Source organism: Cyphomyrmex costatus, unplaced genomic scaffold (assembly GCF_001594065.2).
Source record: "Cyphomyrmex costatus isolate MS0001 unplaced genomic scaffold, Ccosl1.0 scaffold123, whole genome shotgun sequence".
Lineage (NCBI taxonomy): Eukaryota > Metazoa > Arthropoda > Insecta > Hymenoptera > Formicidae > Cyphomyrmex > Cyphomyrmex costatus.
Window position 1 is genome coordinate 2087935 of NW_017275207.1, and position 25325 is coordinate 2113259.

Below are 25325 nucleotides of genomic sequence, written 5' to 3' on the forward strand. Positions count from 1 at the left end.
ATAAAGAAATTAAACATATTATTTTATAAATAAAATCCATTAATACAAGACAAAAACGGACATTTAAATACTTTTGACTTTGATTTTTTGAAACGTCACACGGGGTGCGTTTTTCACAAACGAATCCGTTAGCATGTTCATTAATACTGAACACTCGGCAGAAGGCATAAAGTGCGAACCTTTGCAAATAAATTGAACAAACGAAGCGATTCCCTGACTGGTCGAATGGAGAAACGAATAAAGAGGATCGACAAAGCAGGCTAGGAGTAATAAATGAGAACGGGAGTGTGTATAGTCGAGGGTAGAAGGTCCATTTCAGATCGGCTAGTTTTACAGTGTGCCGAAAGAGGGTACTCTCTCGTCAAACGAAGAACTGACAAAGTCGCTGAGACAAAGCAAACAATTAGACATCGTCACCCTTAATGAGAGAGATGCTATCTAACGCTACTCTCTATTATCCTGTTCCTTTTTTGTACTTTTTTTATAAGAAAACCGCTTTACTTTCTAAATGGTCGCTTAAAATGTAGCAAACTAATAATAATGTACATAGTATTACTATAATGAATACCCAGAAAGAACAGTTTTACTGAAGCATATAAAAATTTAGCTGAATTTAGCTGAATGAAATGTATAGTTTTTATAAGTTTTGATTATATCGAAGGATATTTGCATTCACACACAGGCATGATGGTTCTTGTCACCTTGGATGAAAGCTGCGCTTAGAAAGAATACGAAAAAATACTGTTTTTAACGGTAATTAAAAAATATTAAACAAACTAAAGAGGCATAACTTTGTCAATGGTTGTCATGGAATGCACTGTGTACAGCAAATGCATCTCGTAGTTACCCTCTTGCGCACGTGACTGGATACAGTTTACCCACTCGACATTTCAAACACTCAAAACTCGAGTTAATCGCCGAAGCGAGAGGGTTTACTCAGAGCCGTTCTACGTAGGGATGGTTGCGCAAGTTACCAGCCGGATGAAAAGGGTCGATATAGTGAAAGAGAGATGAAGGAGAAAGAAAGAGGAGAAGAGAGTGGCAAAGGGAAACAAGGAAGAAAGAAGGGGTACAAGGAAAAAGATGTCGGGGAACGCAGTGCAACTCAGAAGTGGAAAACGGTTTACCAATAGCAAACTACAAGCTTACAACTCGATTGTTTCACTAGGGCGTAAACTAGGTCGAGATTTTTTTAAATCACCACAAAAAAAAACACGGTGGAATTAAAGTTGCACGAGAAGATTAGAATGCACTGGGGGAATTAGGATAAACCTTATGTGAGAAATAATTTTACAGGGACATTTGCACTATTAAACGATTTATATCTCTTTTGAGAGGTACTTAAAAAAATAATTTATTTAAAAATGGATTTATTTAAAGAGAATAATAGAAAATTAATAATTTTAAGAAAGTATTTGGTTTTTTAGAAAATGTCACTTTTTTTGTATTTGTTTGCATTAATTAAATCAGTTTTAAGCAATAAGAAGATTATAACATCGTATCGTTACTATTAATATCTTTTATGGATTAAACATATTAATATCATATTAATACTATATATAAAGAGGCACTGTACATTTACTATCGAATTGAAATTTATAAAAATCCACAAAACTGGATAAAAAGCTGGTAAGAATTGTATAAATAAATTGCACGAAGAATACAAAAATTTTAGCAGTTTTTAAAATTAATCACTTCGGCCGAACAAATCGCGTGTACACCGGAAGCTTGTGGGCGTGAGCTGAGAAACGGAAAAATAATTAAAATCAATCGGCGGAGTGCGGTGAAGGGGGGTGGGTACGCTATAAGGTGCATGACGGGTAGAAGGAGCGAGAATAAATACCCACCTAACGAGCGCGGAAATTGACGGACCCGTCTGAGGGTGCTTGAATCCCAGTACTTTCCCATCGGAACGTCGGAGATCGAGCGATACCTTTGTCCCTCGTTAAATTCCAAAGGCAGAGCGATATTTTGCCCTCGACGACACCCATTCCTCTCGCTTTTTCGGTTTCGTTCCACTGCCGTTGGACGCAGGGCGTTTATCGACAAAATAAATATAATATTATCGATGAATTCATTTAATGCCGTATTTTCTCAAGTCACAATACAAAGTACAAAGGACTGATTCGCGCGGAACGGACTCCCTTCATCCATGTAGACATATTATTTTCAGTCGTCATGACTTTAACCAACGCGATGGTGTGACGGCATCTCAATTAACGGTAATATCGTGTACGAGCAAGCGTCCGATTTCTGAACGCTTACACCAATTAGAACACTCTAAGGACGAGAATATCAGCCTGCAGTCGATCCCTGCCCTTCGGCCATCCCTTAGGGTCCATTCGCCGCATCCTTGCTCTCTAATTAGTCTGTTCGATAAACTGGATTACATCTCGCACACATCCTTTATCCTCTGTTGCTTCTACGTTGATCATTTACACACAACTGGATCATCGCATTTGAATAAGTCCGAGTAAATATTGTATTATTGTACGTAACGTAAAAATGCTCTATTCATAAATAAGAGGTAATACTTTGCAGAAGTTTAAATGTAGAAAAATTTTTAGCGCAATCTACAAAATTGTAATTTATTAAGAATTTAGAAAGTAAAAACGTTTAATGATTTTGTTAATATAAGTATAAATCTACTAAATTATTATTTTAGTTATATTGTGTATATTGAGATATATATTGCGTGTATAATATTTTATAAATATACCGGTTCTCTTTGCAAATATAATATATCTAATACGAATATTTGATTGCTTAATTACAGTATATTACTGCATTAAATGATATAATCACGCATGTTTGAAATAAATGTAAATTTTAACTCCCCTCTCTCTCTCTTTCTCTCTTTCTCTTTCACTTCCATGTATATTTTGATAAAGTGTATACAACAAACAGCTGTTAATACGTAAATTAAAAATATATTTATAAGCATATTATTTTGCGAAAATTGTATCACTCATAAATATGCAAATTAATTCGATTAAATATGATCGTATGACAGTATGTCGTTACATAATGGTCTATCGAAAAAAGTATCACTGCATTCTGGTCTGAGCAAAAATGTTAAATTTCTATTACGGGTTTTATGAATTACAAAATAGACTTTTTCAAAGATATCATATACCATATACTTTTGTATTCTTTTTTTTAGTATCAATGGTAATTCTAGAAAAGCCCGAGCGCTATTCAGCTAATAAATGATTCAAGATATGTGCATATATATAGTAATAAATAACTTAGCATTTTTTCACATCGTAGATCAAATGAATAATTTATTTAAAAATTAAAAAGCGGAATGATATACCTAGAACTAAAAAATATACACATAGCTCGGTAATTTACGGTCGTAAAGTTGATGGCTTGTCCGTAGAAATGGTGTAGTGCGTCTTCCTTTAGACGATTCCAATACAGTCTATCTTCAGGACAGTTAAACCGTTCGTAGCCAGATAGCGTTACAAGGTCGTCTGTAGTAGTGTAACACCGTCGGAGAATTCAGCCCTACGGCCTCTGAAATATCGGTGAAGTTAGGAAAGTAGCGGGCCTCGAGAGCCATGAAGCGAAACTCCCGGAGACCATTGTTCGCCAAAGCCGGTAACTTCGCGGAATCGCCACATACATTATCTGAACTAGTGGCGAAGGGCGACACTCTAGGTATCTTTAACTTTGTGTCTTTCTACCATTTTTCAGGCACCTTAGTGGGTGCCAATAACGGCCATCTCCAATCTGTTTTTATCGTGTGCTCAATACAGCGACGTGATTCTATTAAAATTATGTCTTGTGTTTTTAAAAACGTTAAATAAAATATAATTGCCAAACATCTTTTATATATTGTTGTAAATTCTACAATATATCATTCATAAAGTACCGAGAAAGTACATATAATTAATAATATAATATAATGTTTGTATAATGTTTTTTTATGTTTTTATATGTAATAATTATTTAGCAGATGTAAACATCGTAATCAATCTCGCAAATTGTTGCTCGAAAACTGAATTTAATAAATATTTAATCAATTAATAAATGTTATAATATAAATATCTGAAAATTGGGATAACAAAAATTTGAAGATATAATGTTTCAAAGATATGAAATCAATCGTTTTATTAACATAGTTTAAATTAATTTTCAATTATTCTTTATTATATATATATAATTATTAAAATATATTTATTTTTAAATTATACATAAAAAACGTGAATGTATATGGTCTTATCTCATAAGTACAAAGCATCCTTACAAATTAACGTGAACGTTCTATATGTATAGCGTTCATTATATAATGAAAAATAAAAAGTTTTATTGTGAAAAATAATATTAATAATAACATTAATACTTTGTTATAATCTCTTTTTTATTATTTTCATTGGCTTTTTTATTTTTTTTATTTATTTTTTTTTAATACATTAAATTGAGAGTGCTATACTATTATGACCGAAGCTCTATGAATTTTTTAAGTATTTTCATTACATAATAGTACATACATAAAATACATAGTATTATGTTTGTATTGTCGAATGTCTATTGATAAAGTGACGACCATCAAATATTCTTCCTTCGATCGATACCGAGTCAATTAATTAACCGAGAAAAAGAGAGGTCGTTGCCATGACGGAACCTGTACTCGATATTCATTTACGTTGACGGCTATATTACGTCGAGTGCTTTGCTTGTTTCCCTCTCATGCTATTAGTGATGTGTAAAGAGACATCCTGACGGTATATTACTTGAGCTAAATTGCACGTCGGAATACAAAGGAAAGGACCGAGGGATGAGATCGATTATCGTAACGCGTTACACGCGGTTTGGTCAGCGGAATTGCGGTGATTTTCTTTTTCTATCACGGTTGAGCTCGTAGATAATTCCTTAAATCATTTCATTCCAGCGATTCGTACGTAATATTTCGCGTGACTGTCGACCGTTATCGGGGACCACAGTATATTAAGCCTTATCTCTTACCTCCGCTCCAATCGCCGAAAATGCTGACTTCGAATGTGAAGTATCCTACCATTAATTTCTAGCCTGTACCTACGCGTTCTAGCCTTCAATGTTCGTTTGTAACGTCGAATCATCGACGCGTCAATTATACTGCTCATGATTAATGGTTGGTTCTATAGTCATCACTCATCCCACTAAAGGTGGTAAATGGTGCGTTCTTGAAAGGAACATTATGTCCAAACACGAATAATTCTATATTTTATTACGACATTATCTATTTTCACTTCCTTGATTTTTATTATGCGTAATATTTCTTGAAATTTTTGCTCTTAATACTTAATATTATTTGCAAAGAGGAGAAAGATATTTATTATTATTATATCATCTAGAACTGTCACGATATCTTAGGTTTGACAAACAAAATTTAGTTTGCATATATATTTTGAGAAATTTTAATTGTTAATACTTGAAATTATTTAAAAATAAAAGATATTATTTATTACACATTTAGAATTTTTAAGATATAATCTTATCTCTATCAAACAAAATTGGAAAAATTATGAAATTTCGATGCGTTTTTATTTTTTAAAGATAAATCACACTTTAATTAATCGTGAGTTGTACATAATTAAAAATGTTTTTCTCAAAAGTATTGCAATTTAGATTAAAGTGAGGAAAGCGACTATAAATTTTCGATAGTATTTACGCTGTCTCTGTAATCATAGCTTTGAAATATCTATTAATTTAAGTTGTTGACGCAAATGTCGCACGTTGATAAATTTTTGGTACCCAAAGGAAGAAATAGGATATGCGGCTGGAAAGGAAGAACGACAAAGGGTATTGTGAGTGCTCTTCTTTGATGTACCTCTATCACAGCGAAACGGTCGCGCTTCCTCTTTTCCTTCCTGATCTCGTTCTCGCGGGATAGGATACCATCTTTCTCTGTCCTATCTTTGTATTCTATTCACCTTCCTATAGCTTGACGAGGAAGGAGCAGCATTCCCCATTACCGATAAGATACTGATCGCAATATATGTACACCCACTGGCACTAATCCGCGCGGTGATCTGATAATTGAGCGAACGCTGGACACCGGAAATACGTAACAGCCGTTACTGTCACAGTAACGTCGATGCGGGATTACGAGTTGTTGGTCGCCCTTGCTCGTAACCAGGGTCAATTTGCGGTATCCACAAATCACACCAGAATCACCGGAAGTGTCCGGATCGACGTGATTTTACAAATCCGTGGTGAAAACAATGCACTCTTTCTGCGAAAAATTAAATATGATATTGTAGTGATTGTCGTTTTTTTTTTAATAATTTGTGTATGGCGGAAGTATAAATTAAATAAACCGGTTCTTATTTAGAGATAAAAAAAATAATAAATTGTATCAAATTGTATGAAGAAGGTTACGTACATAATTTTAAAGTTTGAAATGAATTAGTAATAAGCGTCTAGGACATTTACCGCGCTTTGAAATTTGTGAACGTTAATTATTTTACAGTAGCTTTAATTTAGCTTTAATTAACCTAATTTTTATTCTTTTAAAATTATTTTTCTTTCAATTTATTAAAATTACTTCTATAATTTTAGTCAAAATCGTACGTAAAAAAACGAATAAAATAATTGAATAAAAACGATGAAAATAATTGAATAGAAATTGAGCTACTAATTTATAGTTCGCTGTTACGAAGTGTCGCTTGCGTTTTGCAATTAGTTACGTTGCATAATGAAAATTTAGCACCATTGTGAAAATTAGCAATTATTTATTGTTTCTACAATATTTCGAAGCGGAACATGTTTTAATTATTAACTCGTTCACGCAAAAGCTCACTGCCAGTTTATAATTATTGCAGCGATACCGGCTAACTTTCCGACTAACTTTCCGACTGATATCGAAACAGTTTATCAAGTGGCGACAATTTAATTGATCATCTGTCTCTCCATCGTCGTAATATTATCACGTTCACAATATTTTAATGTGTCACTTTAATTACATGCATTTCGGTTTCATTGGTGCGACAGCCGGCAAATACAGTTGTACGTATCTACGTATTTTGGCCGAAGCTACTATTCCCCTTCCGGAACTTTGCGATAAATCTCGATTAATCCAATCGAAGAGCCATCGCGCGGATGCTGCGCGTGACCAATCCCGAAGAAGCGATTGCCAATCACCGCTCGATTCCAGGATAGACCTTCCCGTTTAGTTAACGTAGTCGCTTCTTTGATTAGTTAACCCATTCCCATCTTTGTTCGCAAAAGGGGATAGACAAGGCGACGAGATGTGCAGTACCCTAGAGGGTTTCCTGCCGTAGACACTCCCCTTCCCCTTCTCCTTTGCTCCCTCACTCTTTACAGGATCTCCTACACTCCATAGACTGAGATGAGAGCAGTCGCTCGGTCGGAAAATCGCTTTAAACCGCGCCGACTAATATTAACTTTCTCTTATCGTTTCGCGAAATTCCCGAACTCTTTTTTTTTCCTTCCATCGCGCATCGGGATCGCAAAAGCTTTCCCTTCCCGTGGGGTGCACGCCGGACGGCGTTGCGTTCCGAAATTTCCTTATTTGCCGTTCGGACGGTCGGCTTTGTGTAAACTTCGTTTTATCCCGCAAACACGTGAATGTTTTTCTCCTTTCCACCTTCACGATCGATATGTCTGGAATTTCGTAACGAACAGATAGATCAACGATACGACGAAATCCGAGGTAGTCACGACACACCTATAAGGTCGCGTGTAATTAACTACCTTGCGCATACCGTTGTGATCGATTAGAAATTTTGATCCATGAAACGCGAATGATGACTATCAAAGTTTGGTGATTTATATGTAGCAGTGTGTGCGCAAGAGGAGGAGGAAAGACGTAGGAGAAAACGATTGGCAAAACGGTGCATCAGGTCACCGTTTCAACCGGTAAACTTTATGCAAACAATTTTAGGGCGCGACAAACTGTCACGCTCGCAGTAAAACAGTAATGCTTTTCACTCATACAACCAGTCGCATTCTACAACGAGCATAATTCACGCGAGACAGCTAACCGCCCGCTAAAGTGATATGCATCCTGCACGTGCGAGCATATATGAAAAAGCAAAAGTTCTGTGTGCGCTTTTATCGAAACGCTTTTTGCATTTGGAAATATTTTATTTTGAATAAAAATTCTTTGATTAGTAATTCAACAGTTGTTTTGTAGCTTTGTGTAAGGCTTGTGTTACGTTTGATGTATTAGATATATATTTTTATGCTTGCATATTATTATTGTAGCATACATTTCAACTAATAATATTATAAATAAAATATAAAATTAAAAATATATATAAATTCCCTGATTCCATTCTACTGTAACAGTTTTTACCAGACTTATTATTAAAATGTATTATATAATATAATTTTGACATATGTATGTATATAATTGTTAGATTGAAAAGAACAAAAAAGATCGAAAAAGAAAACGTTTGTTTTTTATTTTAATTATATCCTTAGTCAATAAGCTTTATGCACGTTTACCTAATGTGTTGGCTCATATTGGTATTATTATTACATTTTTTATTTAATTCGTTACAGCCTAAATATCTCAATTTATATAAAATAAATGTATATATAATAATAAAGCAGGTATAAAGTTACTACTCCAGCTTGGTAATTGATAAAATACGTTTCAAAAATTGTTATAAAGACCCATGTATCGCTTAAGTTTGGCGTATTAACTGATAACAAGCTTTCCTTCCGCTATTCAATTTAGCAAATAGTTTCCAAATCATTAGCAAAAGCTTGCATCTGTATCCGGCTTATGTTATTGTAAGCTCGCACTTGCGTCGATTCGCTCTCTAAATCAAAGCAGGATATTTAGATCTCCTGCTAAATCGCTTAGAAGATAGTAATGGTTGCGCATGCATCCGTTGGAATAATCAGAGATTGTAAAATAAAGTCAAGAGTAACATTTTATATGCTTTCGTGGGGAAAATGTCTGGAATGCAAAATATTGACCCACGTATCAGATTTTAATCAACGACTTGTAGTGAAAACATTGGTCGAGGTAGATCCGCGTGAAGAATAAAATTAGAAGAAACTTGCGCATGCGAGCTGTCCAGCATCAGATGAATCGACGGACGAGAATTCGCGTGCGATCGCGGGAATGGTGTATACCGTTCCAAGGGTAGGACCTCAAACACGCATAATCCGGGCGAAATTACTGCGTGCCGGTGAAAAGCTCCGCGCGTAAGTTTCGAAAGCGGACGAGCCTGTGCACGGTCAAATATGTACTATGGGGTAACCAAACACACCAGTAGTCTTTTATACGTGGTGAGCAACGCGCTCACAGCTGTATGTACTAAAATAGTCATACGTCGCATGCAGGCCGCGCTTCGCAAAATGCAGCATTAATCCGGCCGTTCGGCTGGGGCGTGCGAGCTTCACTGCGAAAAATTTCGTCGGGTAACGTAGGTTAAATATAAGTATACGTGCAAAATATATATTCGTATATTCCGAAACATTTCTCGCGTTTTTTTTTCATGCGATTCAATTTGGACTTGAATCAACTATGAAGATAAACAGTTATCACATTTCAAAACTGGTTTCTTCTCAATGTTACTTTAACAAAAATTGTATTTGACATTTGTGTATGTCGAAAGTATCGAAAATGGAAAGTTGAAAATTTGCTAGCGATGATGGATTTCCATGAAATTATTGCTAACGGCAAATCGACTTCAAATTTGTCAGCCTGAAGCTGAAACGATATTCAATAACGATGACATGGTCTGTATATAAAATAAATCATATTCATAGGGAACATGCTACAAAATATTCGGCCCAATATTTTTCCATTCCAGATATGATAACTTCTAACTCACTTTGCGACCATTCGTGGTTACAGTATATATGTCGCCGCAATAAAATCATCCTCCGCTTCACTTTGCACAGATAAAGTGCTTAATATTTTAATCGCTCGTTTAACGAGTGCGATGCCCGTGAGAATATTTCGCGCTTTGCAACGTGTCCAATCAAAATAGTCGATTGGGTTCTGGGTCGCGAAATAGTCGACTGAATAAATCCGCTTGCGAAATCGTTTTATTCATCGATTTTATGAACAAATATTATCGCGCAAACATATGTAATCCTTGAGTATAAGAGCTTACAAGTGCAATTTATTTTATAAAATTGCTAAAGACTTTTTTTTGTCACAGTCATTTTATATAATAACTTATGTATGAATCTTTATTTTTACTACTTTTAGAATTAACAAATGTGACCGTTGCCTGTGAATACGTATATTATTATTGAAAAAAGTGTCATTTTCTATCGAATTAATCTTCTGCTTCATTCACGAGATTACACGACTACAAACTGATAAAGTGCACACAGGAGTCTTTGACTTGTTAACGTATTAATAACGGCATATTGTTTTTTTTTTTCTACGGACGCATGTTTAATATACCGCATATACAACATAAACTTTCTTTTCGTGTTGCAGTATAATGAATAACAACAGTGTGGAGCTGCCGGATCCAGACAACATAAAGATGTTCGTAGGGCAGGTACCTCACGATATGGACGAGAATGATTTGAGGACGATGTTTGAGGAATATGGTCGAGTGCATCAGATAAATATCTTGCGGGACAAGATCACCGGCAGTCATAGGGGTGAGTGATTGAGCGTTTATGATTGTATGCTACAAGTTGTCTAGTTGCAATAAATTTTTGAATTTAATGGAATAATGATAAAACAATATTTTTATTTATACTTCTATGTTTTTTATTTTAGAGTTAAAGTTTATTAGATTTTTAAATTATAACCACAATGAATATAAAATCATATTTTATTAATTAGATTTCGCTCGTTTTTTGCAAATGCATAGTAAAAAGAAACGACGATCTGAATCGAGCGGTAATATATGCATATATACATATTTTATTATATGTATTCTTATTACAAAAATTATATTATTACTATATTTGTATAAATATGCGAACGGATATGGAAAGAAAACAAAAGTCAGGGAAAACACATTTATGACGGCAGAAAGAATGATAAAATATTGGGATATTATCATAGATCATGATTAATTCTGAATACATTGGACTCTTGCGATAATACACGAGAATTGTTTGACAATTGAATCTCTAGAGAATATAAATGGCTTTTTTTGTGTCTTATTGTTTCATACTTTTTGCGATTAATTGCGGTGTGATATAATTACGATAAAATGATAGGCATATATTATGAAGATTATATGTGCATATACGTATTATGTATAGAAGACGGATGTGTGACGATAATACTATTCGATTATCAAATAATTGAAATTCCAATTTATTTCATTAATTTATTTTTGAAACCGTTCTTGAAGTTGAATTATGCCAATAAATTCACTGAATAGGTTAACTCATCGGAAATCATATTTTCCATTAAATTGATCCCACAACGTTATATCGAATATTCATTATAATTGATGTTGTTATGTTTTACTATTATTGATGTAGTCTCGTAACGGAGCATGTTGAAATTAGGTATTATTCCGAATAATCTGACTTTTAAAAATTTTATTTTTTATTTATTAAACAAAATAATTCTACATGATTGTAAAAAATGTTATTCAATCTTTATCAAGTGTCGCAACTACAAGTGTTTTCTAAATTGAAAATATGAATATAGAAATAAATAAGCAAACGTAAGAAGAACGAGGGAATAATGATACTTTAGAATATGAAGAATCATTAATTTAAAAAAAATTTTTTTATAGGATTAACAGGGCCATAGTATTGAAAGAAAATTACATTATATCGGTTTCAACAAACATCCACATCAAGTAAATAAAATGTGGAAAGACAAATTCGCATAACAATTGATATATAGTTAGAAACGGTTACTGCTATAAGCCTTTCTCGGTATATTGATCAGAGGGCGAGAAAGCAACCCCATGGGACCCTCTCTTATGTTTCCCCACGTCGGAATAGCACGCTTGTAACGTGGCTGTCACTGAGATATACACGTGCTCTCTAATAACTAGCCTTAACGCTCGCTGAACATCGTCCACATCAGTGAAAGTTTGTGCAATTACTTTCACTGATGTGGACTTCAAATTTGCAGCCAATGTGAAAGTTAGGCATTGTGTGGTAACCCGATTGCCTAGTGTGTATGTTAGGAATATCGATTTCTGTGCAAGATGGTCAAAGTTCATCATACATATATTATCAAGCACAATTGAATTGCCGTAGGACTTATCTGTATGACGAACAAAAAAAGGAAAGTATCCTATTGCATCATCATTTTTGTTTAGCTATTATATATCAGTCTAGAAAATTATATTAGATTTATAATAAATACTTTACTAAAGAATAAATGGTATGTTCACTAAATTATGAACTATTATAAATTATATTATTATAAACTATATTAGGTGTTTATAAATATATTAAATTTCATTATTGATTATAAACAATGAAATTTTGAAAAAGTTATTTTTCTTAATTAAAAAATTATTAGTTATGTGAAACGATTTTTTTTAGAAATCAACACAACCAAGTGATATTTAGATAATTTTTAAATAACCTGTATATAAGAGAGAGAGAGCGAGAGAGAGAGAGAGAATTATATGCAAAAATTACTTTTAAACAATTCTGTATATTAAATTTTGGAAATAATCGATTGCCAAATGTATGTTATTTTGCAGTTCTAGGTAATTTAAACGAATTTTCTTGAAGTATGCTTTAGAAATCTTCCGTAGATAAGTAGATCTATATGTAAAATGTACGCGATGCACTATCCGAGTCGGAAGGCGCGAAATGTTAGGATTCTGAGAACTTCCGGAATAATTAATGTGGGCGAATTGTAAACGTCATGCGCACCTGCAAAATTGATGGCGGCAGGCAGTACAACTGGGATGAAATTCGTTCCCCATTGTGAAAATTTAACTTGATTACCATGACGTAATGGTGAATTAATGTCCCGCTCGCGGGCCGTTTGTTTAATGCACCGCATTTTAGATTCGAAATCTCTGTCAACGTGGAGTTTCAATTTTACAATAAAACGAGCTAATTACTGTTTCCCAATTAACTTTTAGTTGACAATCGTCATATTAGGCAATCTGCTCGTCACATTCCTCATACTAAATTACAGTTAATTCTATATAGAATATCTTAAAATGAACCAATTATCACTTTATATAATATTAGTTCATCAATAATAACTGGCATTCTATAGAATCTCATCTGTAAGCAATAAAACACACACATCCAATCGGTATAAATTATGATACTTAAGTAAAATGTATACCGGAATAATAACTCGACATGAGGTGAGTTTGCTCGTCTGTCGCTGGCCAAACAACGAGTCAGAAAGTAAATTCCACAATGCATCGAGGCGTTTTATCTCAACGGTGGAAATAAAATACTAAAATTTCCAGAAATTCTATATTAATTAAGCCGCGGAGCCGAGCTTGGCATGAGCTCTACTAAAAATTAACAAGAGGTACCTGTGGAATATATTTGATTTACGCCAGGATAAATTTAAAGTTTAAATTATTCGCAGGAATACTCGTAATGTCGCATAATGAAAAAAATTGCTTCGGCCATCGGTAATTATAATACTTTAATCCTCATTTATTTAATTTTAGGCGCTTTCTATAAAATTACAGTTGTAATAAAACTCTATTATTTTTATAAAGAATATTTTAATTAAAATTAAATATAGAAAGCATAAAAAAATACAGTCTAATATATATATAACTAAAAGAATTTCTTTTAAATTCTACTCTTGATTAATTAAATTACATACACTTTATAGGTTTATATTTACTTTGTGTTTTTATGTAGATAATATCGCCCTTCATCTAATTCATAACGAATATACAATATTAACACGTTACTATAGTCTTTTATCAATACATATATATATCATCTCTACTCACAATTTATAATTGAGGTGGGAGAGGAGAGATCGTCTAAATATATTGGATGTCAATAATTAAACAGGGCATGAATTTAATTTATGATTGGTTTTGAAAACCTATTTGTTTTAATTATAGAAAGAGTATTAGTTGCACAGGAAAAATGTTACGCAGTTACCATAATCGGAAATAATGATAATCTTCGTTCATCAGTATGTTTGATTGTGATAACCGTAAGATGGACATATCTTAACAGCCATAACTGTTAAGACGTGGCATTTTATCACAATCATGCTATAATTCTTATAACCAAAAGATGTATTGATCGAGAACTTTTGGTCGTGGCAACCGCGTTGTTTCTGTGTGCTGTTGATTAATATCATTTAATTATTAATTTATTGGCTATTCTGTGACACTTGACACATCTTCGTAACGATGTGCTTTATGGTAGTTTATTGGACATATTTCGTAGAATTTTACTTGTACAATATATTAATTGCGTCAAATCTATTGTATTGATATTTATCAGTTTATATTTAGGACAGCCAGAAATAAGGCCGAAATGTTTATTGTATTAACAGCTTTGACTTTTCAGATTGATTATCTTTATTGTTAATGAACTGAATTACACATTATCATTCAGTGCTGGCTTTTATTAATAATTTTAATTCTTGTTAGAGCTTGAGCTTTACATTTATTCGTCAGACCCTTATATTTCTGATATTGTTAATTCTATTGTTAATTAAATTACATCTCAATTAAATGACTTCACTTTTTGAATTATTTTATTATTTTATACATTCTTCATTTACAGTCTTGTGGTGATATTGATCATTAAGAATTTTCTATTGCAATATGCATATTAAGGTAAACTAATCTCATCATAAAATAACTTCGCAGGACATTAACATAATTAATTCAGATATTATCATATTAATTTAGGTATATACATTTTCGAAATACGAAATGTATGCGAAACAAATTAAACGGTGAAGTCATCTACTTTGAAATCAATATTGCTAAAGTGAGCAATCCATGGAATGTCCAATTTGGTGGGTCAATAGGAGACAACGAACTCGCGGCAAACTCCTTTTATGCCCGATTAAAACAAGTGCGGAATCGTGTTCGCAATGAAGACCTTCGAGATTGCCATCGTAGCCAATATATCGGAATCCCGAAAGTGTCCGACTGCGCCGCTTCTTGTCGCAAAGTAGCGGAATTCGATACTCCGCTACTTTGTGAGACATGGTATAGGAACGACAAGGACGATAATAGGATTCTCTGCAAATAGGAAGGACGGGCTGCTGTCTCCCGTTGCACAATTTTCCGCGTGGAATTTCGTAGCTCCGCTCGGCGAAAAGACGTCGGGAAATGTTTTAGTTAAATTAACAGAGCTCTCTCGTGCGGCGATGTTTCCCTGTGTCGATTGCGAATTCCTCTTCGACAAGCTTCCTGTTACTTTGTATGGATATACGGTATCGTTGTAAGGCGCGTTTGTCTCTTGCATCTTCGCTCTAAAATCTTCTTGCACACCGGTATACTCTGCGCGTGGATCGCTCGGAGAATTTGTTTGTCTTAAACGAAAACGCGAATCGACCTCCCGCTGCTCGTTACGCCCAGAAGTACACCCTGCTATTAATCACACGGTCCTATTAATCGTCCTTAAGTCGTGCCATACTTGCGTCAACTTGCTCTTTCACACTGAAGAAAGCCGAACTTCGTCTTGACGTAATTGTCTTTAAGAAGCTCTATAAAGATTGGTTGTGTACTATTTGTCAATCAAGCGCCTAAAAATAGTTTGAGAAGATCGATATCCTTCTTAAGAAAATATTCTCGCTATTAGTAGGTATCCTTTTTTTTAGAAATTTTAAAAAAGTACAAAAATATTTGGTACGTTTGTTTTTTGATATGTAAATGTTCTTCGTAAATATTTTAAACATCATAACAAATTTTTTTTTCGACGATTATTTGCAAATAGAGAATGTCGAAAAAGCATTAAAAATGAAATTAAAAAATTGATTAAAAATATGCAGTGGCTGAAACTCTGCTTAAAACTGATTTCAGAGCATAGAACTCTGCCAGTACTAACTATAATAGAACTGGCGTTAAAATTGGTATAAACAACCAGCACGACACTTTTTCTCCAAGTGTCGAGTTGTACTTATACAATTTTTACTTACTATTTTTTTTACTATTTTTCTCGTATTCCTGCCTACAAATACTTCTCAAAAACACTTTCATTTTGGGGGGCTCCGGTTATCGTAATCATCTCTAGTGATGTGTCAATGACACGAAATCGTCTGTATGTAAGTTATTTCCAATATGACTAATCGTTTTTAAAATCCCTTTAAACTAACCATATTGACACCTGACGTACCAAATTGCGATGAAACTGATGACTTCGATAAAGAATACGACTAAATACTGATGTAAAAAAAATAGGTAAAATTGATGGAAGAGACAAATAACTTATTAACATGGAGAAATAGATGACTGAAGAGTAAATATGTTCGACCAGGACTCATACGGAAACTAGCTCATGTTAAGATAACTGACTGACCAAAATTGTTGATATTCTATTCAAGAAACATTATGGAAATGCCATTAGCCAGTACATACACATTGGGTCGTCTTTTGAACGACTTTAGAATATTCTATGGAGATCTGTATTGTATGAAATCTATTATAATTTTAAAGATTCAGTAAGAGAAAGCAGGGTAATTGTGCGCAGCGAGTAATTGTGCGCATCCTAGTTTGAAACTTCTTCGATGAATTGCTATTCATCAAATACCGTGACGAAAGAAAGATATTAAAAAAGTGTCGATTTTAATTCCCAAGGTACACTTCAATAAATCTTGAAAAATCATTGTTTAATAAAACAGGAAATAACAATTGTTTGTTTGAGAAGTGATAGGAACATTGCTATAATGGCTTAAATATAGCAGAAAATGATGTATATTTGCAGTTAATAATTGAAAAATGATGATTTAGCTAGAAACGTAAGTATCATTCTTCATACAAAGATTGCGGACTACTTTAGCACTTTTTTTTTGTAACGGGGAGGAAATGCCTACGCTCTTCTCCTTTCTCCCCGGGGAGGAAAGAAGGGGTTGTGTGGGACTTAGTAAAACCTTCCCTGGTGTTCTGCCATAAGCATCGTTGAAGAGGTCGAAGTTCGCGTGCAGCATTCTAGCCTTTAGCACTGTTCAGAAATACACCATGTGGAAGTACAGTCTGTCTAGCATCCTTTGATAAAAATCAGGACTCTACAATTCGTTAATTTTGTAGTTTTTAGCGACTTCAAACTCTTTCTGTCATGCGTGCGTGCGATTATATGTATATAATCAGTACTATTTTTTCACTTTTTTTCTTTGTATTATGTGTTTTAGATATCTCATAATTACGAAAGAAAGACGAGTAAAAATGATTGACATGTATACTAAGGTGTGTCTAAACTAAGGTTCAATTATAATTTTTTCAATTTTTATCATTTTTCCAAATGTTGTATTCATTTTTTATCAACATTTACTTAATGAATATATTTTTTCATTTTTTTAATTAACATTACATGAAACATTTATTTTATTCTTTCGTCTCTTACAATTTTTAATTACATACAATTATTAAATTCATGCGCACAATTACTCGATGCATGAAACATTTTTTGTTTTTGATTTTTGTTTTCTTTTTACCCAATACAACATTACCAAATGAAAAATTCGATATGAGAATGCTTAGAAGAATGTTTGTGGCTTCTATTTCTGTGCTTATATCGATTTTAACTTCAAAAATCACTTTACTCTCTTAAAAAATAGCAGAGTGAATTTAACATCATGCGATGTCTATGTATATAATTTTCACTGTATTGATGTTAAATCTATATTAACATTTTTTAGAATGTATAGGTGAGAATTCACACTTTCCTCTATTGAATTTCACAAAATAAATCTCTTTAGTTTATCTATTTCTGTATTTTCGAAATATGTCTTTTCGAACAATACCGTCGTCATTCTTTATTTTTCGCCTAATGGTTATTTTCTCGTGTCTCTTTTCTTTGCTATAACTTTTTCAAAGGTTACCGAAATCGTGAAGAACGCTGGAGTCGTCGTACACCATGCACTTCAGGATTACGCGAGAAACTTTAAACGAAACTCTGGCGCGGAAGTATCGCAAAGCTGCTTCCAAGCGAGCTTGTGTTCCAACATGAGCAAGCCGGATTCAAGATAGTTGTTGGTTCTTTTCGCAAGAGAGTAACGGACTTTTCGAAGACAGATAAATTTTTGAAGTCCCATAACGGCACTGCCGAGCTGATAACTGAGTATGCCATATATACCGCAAGTCAAAAAGCTTTAGATAATTGCACAGGGATTTCAAAATGCGATGATACCATATCATTTTTCTTAAGATGTCAAAGAAAATCGTTATGAGCAACGAATACACTATTTCGATAAAATTATTTTCACTGTATATATATATAAGAGTATTTAAATCAAATTTCGTTGTAAAAATGTGATAAACAAAAAATTATTTTAATTAATAAATTAACAAATTAACAATTGCAATTTTGCTGTAGTGTAAATAATTTGTTATTTTTCAATTGTATTTACAATTTAATTCCGTTACTTACTAATTATATTAGCTAAATAATTAGCTAAATAAATATTTAAAAAAATCTCTTTTTATTCAAATAAAATTATTCTACCCCTATAAGTACTTATTATGTGATTCAATTTCGCTTTGTGCACTGCAAGCATGGAGAAATAAAATTTCCAACGATTGAGGCAGCTTATTCCCTGTTGCACTACGCTCTATCTTTGCTTACGAGTTGGCTGTGCCGAAATTAATTGCGAAGGCGGATCGACGATACCTACTGATGACACCACCGGAAACAGCTCTAATTAATTGGCAAACTGCTCCCGCGCCAAGAACTGGCACGTGCTTCTAGTCGGCAAACGGCACTTGCTTAGTATTTCCGACGTCCGCTCGTCGATCACTCAGCCTTAATGACGCCTTCTGCCCTTTGTTCATCCCTCGTGCTGGATCCTACTCAGGATTCCATCCGTGCTGCAAGTGCGTGTAAATACAAAGACCGGCTGGTAAATCTCGCGCGAATTAATCTTCCTGACGTGCTTTGCATCTCTAAAATAGCTCTCACTATTTTTTTAACGTTTAAATGACACAAATATACGTCAATTTGCTACGGAGAGGGGTGTGTTGTTTCAATTTAAACTATAGAATTCAAATAAAGTAATAAGTTTTTCAAAATAATTTTTGCAAATAGGTAAACCTTATTTTTAATCTGTTTAAAGATAGGTTTTATACGAGCTTTTATACGAGATATTTACAGAGTATTTATTCATTTTTTTTATTTACTGATAAAATTTATATTTGATTTGTTTTTCTTAACAAATATATAATTTAAAAACTTACTATCAATTCTCTACTTTGAGAAATTCTCATTTTATTGTAGCGATTTGTTCTACAAAAAAAGAAGCTATTATACACGCGTTTCGAATATCTCGATCTTTTCGCTCTCTTATTTCTTTCCTGTAGATCACGAAAATGCCAACTAGCGGGATGATAAAAACACGGAAGGCGGGCAAAACGAACTGCTTTAATTTAAAGTTGCGTACAGGATTTGGGACTTTTACTTTTCGAGTTACCCCCAACGACGAGGGCGGTTCTCCCCTACGGAATCCTGCTGCCGCGAACTCGTTACGTTTTCGTCGTAGGGAATTACGCGACTTTGACTAAAGCCAGTTAAAGTCTCGTCGGAGTTGCGACTAAACGGCTCCTGATCCCCGTAATCTTGTGGAACTCATGGCATCGGCTGCTACTGGGTACACTTTCAAAATTTCATTGATAAACGTCGACATTGTTAACAGATAATGTTTCTTGAAACACACTTTTACAAAGAAAAATGGTCATTAATTTAATTCTTACATTTATACCTATTCATATATCATATAGTCAGAAAAGTACGTTATTATAAAATCTTGACATTTATTTTAATTCTAACATGACTACGACACTTTATAAATATCAATTAATATCAAATGTAGTGAGAATTTTTTTTTACATTACAAGTATTGAACGTGAAAATTTATGCCTGACAATAAATATAGTATGTGGCAAAAGTTCTGGCCAGCAGCCAGGATTACAAGGAGCACTGCGAAGTTTAATTTCTCGAATTCTTGTCAAAAGTCTCGTTTCTTCTTGCTTTACGTTTGTACTTTTGTCTTCTTTCTTCCGTCTCCTTGAGTTTCGTTACGCTCTTAACTTCCGTTCATCTTCTTCCCTCCTTTTTCGCCATTTCACTTCTTTTCTATCTTCCCGCATCTCTTTGTTCTCGAATATAGGACCGCGGGAATTTCTCGCTTCTCTTACCATTACGCCGCGGCAAAACTGCCATCGATTGCGCAAATATTTGAGCGCTTCTGCGAGGGCAGACAGGAGAGAAGAGAGAAAGAGAGGTGCAAGCTAGAGTGCAATGTAACCGTATTTCGGCTGATTCTGAAAGTAAGTCGGGTAAATTTGCACGGAGCTTATCTAACCACGGCAGGTGTCGACTACCTTCGAGACTTCGAGATATCCGGCTACGGCTAGGACACCATATAGTTCCGTCCATTACGCATATTTAACGAAGAATTATATATCACGTTGGCAGCGATTTGTTGAAGTGATTTTTGTTGTTTAATTTTCAGCGTGTTGATATAAACTTTTGAGACATATTTAGACAATCGAATTTTTCAATTGAAAACGCTCTTGTATCGAATTAATGTAAAAATTATATGAAATATCTAATAGTTACCTATATAAAATATGCTTAACATTTGCATGCAAATTTCTACTTTCTTTTTGTGGTATTTAATATAGTTAAAGATGCAATAAGTGTATGTAAATATCTCTCCAAGTGAATACATTTTTTTTTATTGTATAAATATTTCCAATAAACACATGAATCTGTCGAGTCCAATGCTATTTTCTCCATTTTAAAATATTTAAAAAATTTGAAAAAGATAATTATGAAGTATCTATCTACGTTATAGTTAACGATTTTGTCACTTTTTTGTTTACTAAATATCACTGTTTATTGAATATTTTATTTTTGATAAATTAAAATAAAAATAAAGGAAAAAACTAGTTCTTTTTAAGGTAGGTTTGACACATGTAAAATTTTACTTGTTTTAGCATTTAGCGACATGCTGGTCTTTTGTAATAACTTTGAAGTTTCAAATCCCTTCTTACTTTTGTTAGAGAAATCTAAATAAATTTATTCGATTTGTCGTTTATAGTTACAAGCAAATATTATTTTGTTTGGCCGTATAGATGTATGTGGCAGCAAATTCAATTTTAACAAACCCAGATTAGCTATGACGCTTCTGAGCCAGAGCATCTCGTGGGGGATCGACTGTGTGGCCGTTGAGACTCGAGCGGTAGTGGGGGTTGCTCACAGAATCGGCTCAAAATTTAGTGCATCTAGTGCCAAGCATTGAATTAGATAATATTTTATCCTGGATGAACTAACAATCACAGGAGAAAAGTATCAACTTGTAAGAATTAATGGAATTTTGAAAAAAAAGTAACGAGATTTTGATTAAAAAAAATTTCGATTTATTTATGCAGAAATAATTGTTTATAACGACAAATTTTTAAATAAACATTTTCAGTTCTATTTAGAATGGTTAACAATTGTATAATTAAAATATCTTATAAGAAATTGATTAATGTCAAATAATTTTTAAGTAATCTTGCACTCCAATTTCGGAGAAGTGAATTTGAGCAAAACGCGTTTAAAGCTTTGAATATCGATAAATAGTGCTTTTTACGCTTTTTGGCAACTTACCGTTAACCTACTATTTCATGCCTATATAAACCAGGTTTTCCCCTTAAATTTTTCTTCACAAAAGTAATAAAATTTTGATAAATTTTCTATTTATATTATATAAATAAAGTTATTTATTTAGATACGTAGCTACTCTATTTGAGAAATTACATTGTCTGAGGAAATCTTTATTAATAGAAAATTTCTTGTTATTATTATAATAAAATGAAGAATCACAATGTTTTTCTAACTTTTTATACAGAGACTTTTTTCTTCCTTGTAAAAATTCAGAGGCTATGTATATTTTCCTATTTACCGATTCAAATATATTCCGATAAAAGTTGTATTGCGCGTTCACCATGTTTCTCTCGATCCACAAAGAGAACCATCGGATACAATGGCTTGGAACGGATCCCAATATTATCTTCCATTATGACGTACATCGGAATCTTCCGGGCAATAAGGTCTTCTTTCTGAATTTATGAGAGTGCATGGTGACCGGCATAACAAATTGCTTAGATTTATCACACGTTTTTCGCCTGGTCAATTGTGACCGTATATATGTATCAAATATAAATACAAATCCTACTTACTACATACACACATGGATAACGGCCGACTCGACAAAATCTAATGCACTACAAAGCGTAGAATCATATTTGTTTTCCTTAGAATAACGTCTCGTAGAGGTCACAGATATATTTCTGTCATAGCATCGTCATGTTTTGTGAGAATCAAATCAGACACTAATAATCTTATTATATATATTAGAAATGATTTTAGTACAAAAGAAGTAAAATATATACATATATATATATATTGTTTTGTAGAAGAATCATGATAAAGAGAATTTTACCAAAATTGAATTAAAATTCTTTATGATGATTATTTATGTATTGTATATTATATAAATTTACACTTTGTGGTAAGAGTAGTAATTATATAAATATGCACATTAGTAGATATATTGTACATTGTAGCAAAAAGAAGAAAAAAAAAGAAAAGATCTTGTTATAATATTGTATCTTATCCGATTCTTTTCATATTTTTAAATATTTATACTAATTCGAGAATTTACAGACAATTATTTTGTTATTAGATATCCATATTTTTTATACTCTTTTCTGATTTAAAGAAGAATTTTATTTTTTAAGATTTTTATTAGGTGTTATATTATTTTGACCTTTTTTGAAAAAAAAAATGTCACGAAAATATATTGTTACGTGCTGTGAAATAACACTATATAAAATCGTGTAATATTAGAATTATTAATGCAAATTGAATTTGAAAGATATTATTCCAAAGTACTTTCGTAAACAAAATTTTTTAAAATATGTTCGAAATATTGTAATTAATCAGTTTTATTTTCTTGTTTGGTGAATTGTTGTGACAGATAACTCAATTCCATCTTGCAAATAGTACGGCATCATTCTCTCAACACTTTTTATGAGATCTCCTTTTTCGCGAATAGTAACGATATCGCTTGAATAAAGAAAAAGATGATATACCTATGCGAAAACGGGGTTGACCCGATTCCGTAGTGGAAACAGTAGATCAATTCGATCAGCCGCTCTTACGTGGCCCATTCTTTTCCTCAGTCGGTCTCGAGCGAAAACTATCCGATAAAATAATATCGAGTCAATGTTTTCTTTTTCTTTTTATCGAATCGACGCAACCCGTGCCACGCAGTGTCTCTTTGTGACCTCTCTTACACAAAACATTCTAGAATCTTTCTTGCAAGTACAGATTTTTCAACGAATTTGAAATTTTTATTTTTTTTTTGCTGAATAAAGAGTTAATCAAAATAATATTTTTTACACTCAACTAGTAACATTATACGTATTTTTATTGTATTATTTAATTGTTTCAAAATTAAATTTTTTTAAGTTTAATCAAAGTTAGTAAGAAATGTACTATTTTTCTTTATTTTCATCATTTTTAAATATAATTCTATAACATATAAAAATATTTTAATTTCAAAATGTAAAGCATCTTAAGAATTTCTGTTTGACATACAGTATCCAATAAACCTTTTAATTTTAAGATGTAGAGCACATTACGAACTTACGAGTCACAGAAAGCAGAGTACAGAAACCGTAAAACGAAGAAGCAACCATTAGCGGGAATTTAGTATGTTTGACTAGGTTGCGTCTCTCGAAAAGCAAAAAGCAAAGTACTCGCGCTCGCTAACTGGATGTGGGTTTGTGAAGAAGCTTGTTGCTGGTGAAAGATTCGTCTTCCAATCTGGTGCTCGCCTCAATGAGACAGCGTGTGTATGGTGAGGCATGAGAAAACGCCGGAAAAAGGAACAGTAGAGCGTGACGAGAAGCAGGCGCGAAATATAAGTAGGGCGTTGTCGGGCAGAGAGAAAGAGTGTAGAAAGGAGAGTGTGGAAGTGGAGTACGACAAAACCTCAATCCCTTTAATGGAGACAAATCCCCCTCTGCGCGCGACCCCCTACGACGCGCCGGCAGACAATTTGTAAGAGTATATCCCACCCAACCTGATATTAGTACTTCGCAACCGGGGGTGGCTCGGGTAGCCAATCATCCACCGACCTTTCTCACCTCCCTTACTCATTTTCTCTTCCTGCTTTCTCACCTGCGCATTTCATACTTTTATTCTTTGACTTCTCTCTCATTTCTTCCTTGTATTTTTCCGGTTTTTTTTTTATTTTTTCTTTTATTCCCTTATTTATCCTCTTTCTTCTTCTTTCCACTCTTCCTTCTCTCTACAGTTCCCATTTTACTTGTCTTTCTTCTTTCCCTTTTTTTTATCATTTCTTATATTTGTTCTTGCATTCTTTTTGTCTACTTAGTTTTATTTGTATTATTTTTTTTTTACGTAAATTCGACTCTATCTCAATTATCATGCCGCTCACTGGCAAAATTATAAAATTAACGAGTAGCATCCATCACGAGGTATAATACGAAACATTAAGCTAGTTGCCTTCGTGAAACCAAATTTTCGTGGATCGTTCAATCTTGATTAAAATCAGACTTTCCGCGCAAGCTTATGTGTCAATCTTTACAATTTCATGTTTAACCTACTTGGCAAATTTTGTGCTTTTTTTCCCTTTGAAAACATTATATCAAATAAACTATTTTTTATTCTACTACCTAGATTTGAAAACTTTTTGACCAATTGCATTTGTAAGAAACATTTTTTTAAATGCGTAACACACAAAGATTAAACTTTTTTATCACTGTCACGCGAACAAAAGCTTTCGTCGCTTCCATTATCGCGCGTCTAAGCAAAACTTCGTGTTACAGAAATAATTAATCATTTGCGAAAGCACTCGACGTCACAGCACACACATATATACACACATGTTTGAAAGGCATTTAATAATTCCGATGTACTCGAGTAAGATGGCTCATCGCGATAAATCGTTATTAATCGACGCGCAGCTTTCTCAAAGAAAACCGATTCGCTGAATATGACAAAAACTTTGTCGTTTCCGTAAAGGCGGTTCTTTGAAGTCCTGCAGTTTAGAACATACGTTCATCAAATATCGGTTGACTTGAATGGGTGGTTAAATGGTTTTCTGTGAAGATGACTTTGAACACATTGACGAAGATAATCCTTTAAAGGATCCCAAAGTAGGTTTCCTGAAAGTTCTTTAACGTGATGCTTCGCTTCGTGGTTGTAAGCGGACTCGATGA

General features: G+C 33.4%; 1 protein-coding gene across 6 annotated transcripts in view; it reads left to right on the forward strand.

Moving 5' to 3' along the window:
* LOC108782294 (CUGBP Elav-like family member 2) overlaps window positions 1-25325 on the forward strand; it is a 398455-nt gene that overhangs the window by 301593 nt on the left and 71537 nt on the right. For all 6 annotated transcript variants that reach the window (XM_018550531.1, XM_018550533.1, XM_018550530.1 and 3 more), the window contains one exon: window positions 10421-10590. In XM_018550531.1, the coding sequence (XP_018406033.1) occupies window positions 10421-10590 (170 nt within the window). The remainder of the gene's footprint in view (window positions 1-10420; window positions 10591-25325) is intronic.